Source organism: Lytechinus variegatus, chromosome 7 (assembly GCF_018143015.1).
Source record: "Lytechinus variegatus isolate NC3 chromosome 7, Lvar_3.0, whole genome shotgun sequence".
Lineage (NCBI taxonomy): Eukaryota > Metazoa > Echinodermata > Echinoidea > Temnopleuroida > Toxopneustidae > Lytechinus > Lytechinus variegatus.
In genome coordinates, this window is record NC_054746.1 from 40,648,754 (window position 1) to 40,657,728 (window position 8,975).

The window sequence follows — 8,975 nt, forward strand, 5'->3', positions numbered from 1 at the left end:
CAGGGAGTTCTCCCTGGTATACCATAGGTTATAATTTTTAGTGGGATTTATAGAGTTGCATCATAGGGATTCCCCTGGTCCCTGGGTAATGACATAAGACCCAAGGTCTTCTTTGTTATGACTGCAGGACCAAAACAATACTAGAGGACCTACACATGGTGAGTCACCTCAGTTGGACTTGGAACAGTGGCTGTGAAAAGAACAGTGATCTCTCGGATAGCAACCCTCATGATCACTTCTCCGGTGACTTTGATTACTTGTAATAGAACCCTGACCACAACTTCCTTTTATGAGAAATAAAGTCCAGATGAGATGTTTCAGGAGAAATTATCTGGTAGACTTCATGTGGATTCATAACCAGACAGGATTGTTGAACTTTTATCGTAGCTCAAAGGCTTGAAGATAATTTGGACAAGGAAGGGGGACCCAGTGGTGATGATGCCACTGGATCCAAGTCATCATTACCAAACAATGGGCACAGAGTTGCAAGGTGCACGTTTATACACTCATAGGGCTTCCATGTAATAGGGCTATTTCTGTTCCAGTGATTAGTCATAAGTCATCGTTGGTAGAAAGGGTGTGGGGGTGTGAACAATAGGCAAACAGTTGAGTGGGCAGTGAAAAACTGTTGGCTAGAGCACAGAATTGTCAGTTTACTATACAAGAGTACTTGGATAAGGTAATAGTTTTTTGATGTGCTGCACTATGAAGTTAAGACCACCTATTTGTGCCTGTATATCAATGGATGGTCGATCAGATATCATGGCATCGCCAGGAAGTATGTATCTTCTGTTGACATTGAGATGAAGTATTGATGGGTCAGTGTGCGCTTGCATTATGTTCATACACTCTAGTATAAGTGCATTGATTTATTTGTCATGTGTAAATCGAGAAAAGATGAGAATTGGTTGTTCATACCCAACTCTTTACATCATCAAAATTGCTCGTAAAGGGACCAACTGTTTAAGAGAACTATAATACTGGATTGATACATATAATTTGTGTATATTCCTTGATCATATGTTTGTATTTCAATTGTATCTTTCAGAATCTAGAAGAACACGGTTCTTCTCTGAGGGAAGTGTTGAGCCAGAGTCAGTACCTCCTAATGAGCCAGTAGGTGACAATTCTTTTGCCGAACCCCTACCAGATCTCGTAACTATCCGTCGGAGTAGAGCCAATTCTGCTCCAGCGAGACCTGTTGCCCCCGAGATCGCTACTGGACGAGAACTGAGACGGATTGGAGATGAATTTGTGGCATTGTTCGAAGGCCAAAGAGTAAGTTTATATTCAGTACATAGATTTGGTATAAATCCCAGATGAATATCAGATAGTTGAACAATGATCATCAATTGCAGTACTAGTATTGGTAACCACAAATAGATAATGAAGATGGGGGAAGGTATATGTACTTAACTGTAACTGATCATCATCATGCTTTATGGTTTTACAATTAATAAGCAAATGGTTTATCCACTTGTTCTTTTCATGAAACTGAAATGTATTGAAAAATTTTATCATGTGAACTGTAAAAGATAAAAAAAAAGAACAAAGCACATAAATGTCTGATAGTTTATTGTGAAAGATACGTGCGCAATATTTTCGGTATATCTTTCCTGTCTTTGTAACTTCTGAGTAAATACAAACATATCAGATTGAGAGAAGAACAAACAAAAGATTAATCACTGTTTATTTTTTGTATCATCATCATGCAAAACCAAACCAAACCTTTATCAGTTGTCAATCAAACAGTATATGAATCCATAGTACATGTCAGAAAGGTCAGATTCTAGAAAGAAACGGATGTAATTATGTTCATAGCACTTTTTCATGGATCAATCATCCTCAACTTGATTTATACTGGTAGTTTTATTTTAACTCATTGAGTGCTTCGTGCACGCTACGTATCCTACTATAACATGCCACACTCGTGCTCGCACGCCTACTATTGATTGCTTTGTGCTTGCATTGTTTCCTACCCTCGCCTGCTTCGTGCATGACTGCGCACATTCGGAATTACAATCATTGTTACGCCGTTTTGCATTGTATTGCGCATCGCATGCACGCCGTAATTAGCACTATTGTGTGCAGTGCGAACTCTGCTTTTTGACAGATCAACTTACTCACGCGGTTTACATTCGACTTTTTCGAGTATTTCTACATTTTTTACAAGATATGGCTCCGCCTATGAGAGGGAAGAGACCTAGGTTTTTTGATCCATACAAAACACTCCACTAAATGGAACTACTTGATATAACTCATATTTTAGCGGTAAAGATAATAACCAATCTATATAATGAGGACACCATTATAAGAAGTATGAAATTTCCTACAACTTTACTACACAATATTTTGTGGATAAACTAATCGTTAGAGAGTTATAAGCAATTGTAATCATGACTATTGAAAGGAGTGAATACGACTCGCGATCCCAAAATCAATGTGGCACAGGGGGGTTTTGTGGCTGGCACAGGGGATTAGCATCGGATTAGCACTGTGGCATTGGGTTAGTAGTGTACGTGGCATGTTAAGAGTTAATAACACCTGGGGTTCTATTGTGTACATGAAGCAAACAAATGTATTCAAAATAAAAAAAAAATTCTGGTGTATCTTATACATGTTAGTAGTTTTTGTTTGTTATCAGTTAGTTTCGGGGGGGGGGGGGTTATAGTGAAATGAAACAACAACCAAAAATTTGAAAATATAATTTCAAGGAGAAAGAGACAGTTACATTCTATGTATAGCACTTATATTATATGTACCTGTAAAAAAAAAGATAAAACTGAATGATTTTTTAAGTCTGCAAACAAAGATTTCACGCTTAAATTGATCTGGCGCAAATCATGTTATGAAACCAAAAGATTTTTTCAGACTCAAACTTGTTTTGGTCCATTGAATCTATTTTATTTGATTCTATTGTGTAAAATTGAATGCCCTTGCCAATGAAATGACAAGGGAATTTGAATAGACTGCAATGATAATGTGTTAAATGATGGTTGAAGGGTGGTAACAAGGTTGTGAAAACCTTGGTTCTGTTTATTATCAAGGCTTTGTCTGTTTCTATGGTAATCATGTAATACCTTTTGGGGTATTTATCAAAACCAGGTTAATCTGCAATGAGAAATCTGATTGATTCTGGTTAATATAAAATCATTGAAACTTATAAATCATTTGAATTTATGATATGTTTCACACTTATTGAAATATATTACCATGAAATAGCCCAAGGGTGTCATTTAGATCTGTAGAATGAATAGTAATGTTACCAAAGGATAACACTCTTTGTCAAAAGATACATTTAAATTTACTTTTAATTATTTTTTTTCTTTTCTCTTCTAGAGTCTCAAAAGAAATGACCCACATCGAAGATCGTTCATACGACGTCTTTTTGAAAGCTTGTCGTCCAAATCGCCCATTTCAGAATCATCCCCTGCCCGTACCTCAGTCATCAGGGATGGAAGTTCGGTTTAAACCAAAGTGCCAGACTTTTTTTCATTTGTTGAAGAGACAGAAAATGGAAAGAAAAGGAGAAAATCAAGGAGGGGAGATTAGAACATGCTCAGCATTTGTGCCATTTTGATCCTGAGGGAAAAGCCCCAACTTTGCCCCTTCTCCTTTTTTTGTTCGACACAAGAAAACCGTCATTCCTGTGGGTCAGTGTGTGCGAGGCAATGCCGTCTTGAAGTGTGATTGTGAACTCGCTCATTTGATTTCGTCAAACTTTTTTTATCGCGAAAACAACTGCCGAGTCACGCTGTGAAAAATATATTTGCAATTGATGTATCAGGACTTTTGACAAAGAACAGAGTTGGAGGTTCCTCTTGTTTTTGTTTATGTTTTTTTCTTGACTCAATCTCGCAAATTTGTGTAGAATTAACCCTATCATGGAGATGGATGAAACATTTAAACTGTGATGTGGATAGAGATTTATCTCTTGGCTAGAAGAAGACTTTGCCTGGTCAGTGTGGTTGCTATGGGATACAGCCATTATTTATGGATTCCAAAAAGAGAACAAAAAGGAAGCAATGAATAATTGCTACTACATGTATACATTTAAGTACCTTTTTCATCAAAACTTTGCACACTTGAAGTGGCAAGTATAGATGCATGGACTGAATTAGAATGATGTATCAGTTTATTTGAGGGAAAGAAAGAATCAGATAGGGCATGACGTATTACCAAGAGAGAAAAATGAACCAATGAAGTTTTTAAGTCTTCCATTATTTATTGAACCTGATGAAGAGATGTAGGAAGAGTGTTAACCTGAAAGCAGATTTTATTACCATTATTGCCAAGTGTTATCAGGTCGGGATGACGGGACCTAAAATTCATGATCAGATGATTGTTTGCTACATTACAAGAATAGAGTCACCTCACATAGAATTTCTTAGACACAAGTTCTTTGACTCCTTGATAGCAAAGTTTTGATTAAATATTTCCAACAGTTTTTATTTAATGTTATTCATCACACAACTCTTAGCTATTTCCTGTGCAGAGAACATGGAAAGTATGAAAATACTTGAAGTAGGATATCATAGGTAGCTTATCTATTTCAATTTTGATTTATTGAAAAAAAAAATCAACTTCAGAAATAATTATTGACATCAAATGAAGATATAGACTATTATATTTGCTGAATAACAGTCAATAAAATGTTTTATTCTTAAATTTTGAGATGAATTGTTTGCATACTCTACTTCATAATGAAATCCATCCATTTTGGTAGATTGTACAGTTCTGAAATTAATGACCATCTGGTTTCAGTGAATTCTTTAAAAACTTTTTGTAATCCAAATCTCTTTGTTTGATTTAATACAATTAAATGCTGCTCTGCATTTTGTTTTATTTCAATTATGATATCAGTGACTTTTTTTTTACAATAATAAGGTTACTTTCATTTTTTAACAGATACTTGCCATAAAGGATACTTAATTCCACTTTTGCAATAAATAAGCTTGAATGTGTGAAATACATGTTAATGTTAGATACTGCACAGATAAGTACATCTTTCCATTATATCTGGGTTGCTGTTGTGAGGCAATGGTCCTCAGTTTACTAATACTCACCAATTTTTTGAAATCCTTAGAGAGTTAGTCTCAACATTTTGTGCAAATGCCATGATATCTTGCAATTTTGATTGAGGAGAAAGAAGATGGTGCTAAAAGTGTGTGTTCTCATGTTTTGAGGAGAAAAAAATGTTTGTAAAGTTGCCATTGTAACTATACGAAAAGGATTGTTTCCCTTAGACCAGCATAGTTAATTTTCTGTATTGTTCTTTTTTTCTGCCATCAAATATAAATTACATTCCATTGAAAATCAGTTAAACTGATGGTGCTGCTTAATTACACATACTTAATCATATAGACCTAGACATTACTATAAGCATCTTCAAGGGGGAATGTAGGAATTAAATATAGGAATTTTTTTTAATATCATAATACCCTTATAATAGCATGCTGTTCCCCGATTTATGTAGCTAATCTGGCAATTCCATTTTTTTATTTCTAAATGGTTACTGCACTGGAAATCTATCTGATTTATTGTTTGGATTGATTCAATAACACTAAACCATAAATATTTTTTATGAGATACATTAGAAAGTTGAAGACTAGAATAATGATCTATGTATAGATTGGAGTACTTACTATGGATTCAGTTTTCATAGACTAAATTGCCCCCCCCCCCCTTCCTCTAATTAACTTTTTTTTCTGTCTTAAGACTTAACCCCTTAGATCATTTATGTCATTGTGTACTTTTTGTGCCTCACAGAAAGCTTTCTGAGCAACCAAAAATATATGTCCGGTGCAAGATGAATCGTACTGAAGTAAAGCGCATGTTAAAGAATGATAAACCAAAGTGTTTTTGTTTCTTTTTTCCTTCAATTATTGTTGGAGAAACAAAGTAAAGCAGTTAAAGTCAAGAAGTGTTTTGTTTGATGGATTTCTCTTTCTTTTTTTTTCTACAAAGTTTTAAGATATATTTGAGTTTTTTTTTTTCAAGTGTCCTTTGGGATTCTTTTATGTTCCAAATAATGCTGCCTTGGTTTTCTCTTTTTTTAAAGAAAAATGGAAAATCTGCATAAATTTTGGTTTACAATCATATTTCTAGTTTTCTCATTAATACGTGGAGATGAATGTATCTTAATGATGATGATGTCATATACTTTTAACTTGATTTGTCTCATACTCTTTATGCTAAAATGTAATAAGTATTCTTTTAGTATCCATACAATAAACAAAGGAAACTCAATGGTCGATACATAATTGCATTTGTTATTTAATATATCTATGGAAAAGAAAATATTTAACAGAGAAATTTTAAAATCATATCTAAAACTCTAAGAAAGTTTCGTTATTTTGAAATATAATTAAACTATTTAAACAAATTGAGCAACAGAAAAAATTAATACAAATTGAAAGATGTATTTGTATATGAATTATATTATGTCAGAACCTCAAAGGTTCGGATGAATGAATGTTTTTTTTCTTTAGATAAAAGTCTATTTCAGTTGAAATTCAAGGAAGTTAAATGAAAGGAAAAAGCATTATTTTCATGCCTATACTGACCAGTGGATATGAGGGAATGTTTTTACTATGACGGTACAGGATACATCAATCAAGTTATCATATCTCAATTTGTTAGTAGTGGCTCTCTTTTGCAGTGTGGTCATTGGAAACAAGATCTTGTATAAGACTTTTAAATTTACAAGATAAAAAATACGGAATTCTGGCTGTGAAACTGGAGAATAGTTCTAGCTTTAGTCCTTGGTACTATCTATTGTCTACCATTCAAAATATTTCCAGAATGCTAGTACTAGTGTATTTAACACAAAATCATTCGAAAAAAAATTAAGCAAGTACTAGTGATTTATCCTTGACTTTTCTTCTTAAAGAAAGATCATCACCTTTTTGCCATATTGTTGGTACCTGAAATGTAAGCCATGGTTGATTGGTTTTGTGTGAAATTAATTAAAGATAACATTGTATTCATCGCAACAAAGCTATCTCCTTACTTTGTACCTCTTGGTGTGAAATACATTTAATAGTAAGAAGAAAGAAGCAGCAATCTATGTAATGGTGTGCTGATAACTGCAACATTCTTTTAATGCTAACCAGGTGTTCAGGGACAGTCACATATTCTCAATTATTTTGTAGGTTTGTTTGTCGGAATTTTCTAAATCTATATACATATATAAATTTGATTTGTGGGACTAATGGAACAAGGCCTAAAGATCAGAATATTTGGGGATTGTTATTGTTCTTCTTATCCATGCATTATACATGTAAAAGCTATGATATACCATATTTTGCTGCAAATATTTGTCTTTAGAAGATAGAGGATACCACTTCGGTCTATGTCACTCTTTGGTGTTGTGAGGAAAATGCTGTAAATCACTTATTCAGAGTATTATGAAAATGTCATCCATTTTACATTGTGACAGATGCTGCAGTATTTGCAACTTCACATAAAAATAAACTTTTTAGATAATTTTATACTTGCTTGATGAAATCAAACACACATATTATCAATATCCAATTCTGTTCATGATCTGCACAGAGCCTGCAGAAGTTATTTTGCTACCATACAATAATTCACACATTTATATTACTGAACACTTTCCCATTGTATGCTGCAATGTGTGTTAGTTATATGTGTACAATCATAATTTTTAAAAATCTGCAAATGAAGTACAATTTCAAATTCAGATATTTTCATTTTTTTATTTTTGCACCATTGTCTTTCTTGCTATATCTTAGAATGGAGTTGCTACATATATGTTATTTTCAATTTTATTTCTTCCCTTAGTTGTAAATGTCTGTTACGTTTATTTCTATAATCATTTGTCCTACACTAGTATTTATAAAGTATACTTCTGGTCCCATAACTGAAGTATGGAATGATAACATGTAAGTGGAACATGTTAAGAAACTACATTGACACTGTAAATAATATAGCATAAAATGTTTTCTTCTGATGTTAATTCTGAAAGGGGGCATTAATGTGCAGACACCTGTATGAAATGGCTTTCAGGGATAGCTCTTATGTTATTAGAATGCAAGATGTGCTTGTTTGGATATAAAGTATTTAAACTTTAAGACGAAAACTCTTAACAGGTGAATGATTTTGAGTCGTAAATGGTGCAAAAGACTTACCTTAGTGTAAGACACAATTGACTAAAGTGCAATGTTATTTATTAGGGGGTCATACCCACTAGACTGTAAGGATCAGGATCAGATAGGTGCCCCAGTATTACTTCATCAGAGTGTATTATCAAGGTTTGCCGCTTTAGATAATTCCTAATTATCATTCGTAGTGTAACTTCTCTTTTCTTCGTAAAAGTGACGCAGGTTGAATGAAACGAAACCTTATAATATGCTTTATTAAAAACAATGGATTATCTTATTCTGACAGGATACTTGGTGGTATTCACTATTTGATTTATTACTCGGAGAAGAATGTTTGTAGATATTAAAATATGCTTACGTGTTACGTCTTTGTAAATAATGAAATAAATACTGAAAAATTTTGAGGAAAAAATACAAAAATGAAGCTTTTGTGAAAATGACACGAAATAATAAAAAATCATCAAACTTAAAACTATATTTAATGGTCTTCAGTTTGTTCTATTTTTATCATAAAGAAGTGTAAATTAGTAGTTTATTATTGAATGACTGAGATGATGTGCGAGTTGATATTCATTCTTTTTTACATTAAAGACCCGGTGCACCCCAACAGTAAGTAGATTTTGAAATAAAACAAATATAGGCCTACCTATTAGTATAGTGAAGACTTCAGCAAAGACAGATCTAGAGTTATGGCATTGAAAATCCGCTTATTTTCATGAAACATTTATATTCACATCCGGGTTGTATGCAAATGAGGAGTCCATGATGTCACATATTCAACGATATCTTTTATCTTATGAAATATCAAATATTGCAAATTAAAAACAAAATTTATGACAAACTAGCTGT

The 8,975-nt window shown here is 33.3% G+C and overlaps 1 protein-coding gene across 3 annotated transcripts in view; it reads left to right on the top strand.

Moving 5' to 3' along the window:
- LOC121419306 overlaps positions 1-6,983 on the top strand; it is a 39,565-nt gene extending 32,582 nt beyond the window's left edge. For all 3 annotated transcript variants that reach the window (XM_041613710.1, XM_041613709.1, XM_041613708.1), the window contains exons 3-4: positions 1,049-1,278; positions 3,340-6,983. In XM_041613710.1, coding sequence (XP_041469644.1) covers positions 1,049-1,278; positions 3,340-3,471 — 362 coding nt within the window. In that variant the 3' untranslated portion in view covers positions 3,472-6,983. The remainder of the gene's footprint in view (positions 1-1,048; positions 1,279-3,339) is intronic.
- The last annotated feature ends 1,992 nt before the right edge of the window (positions 6,984-8,975 follow it).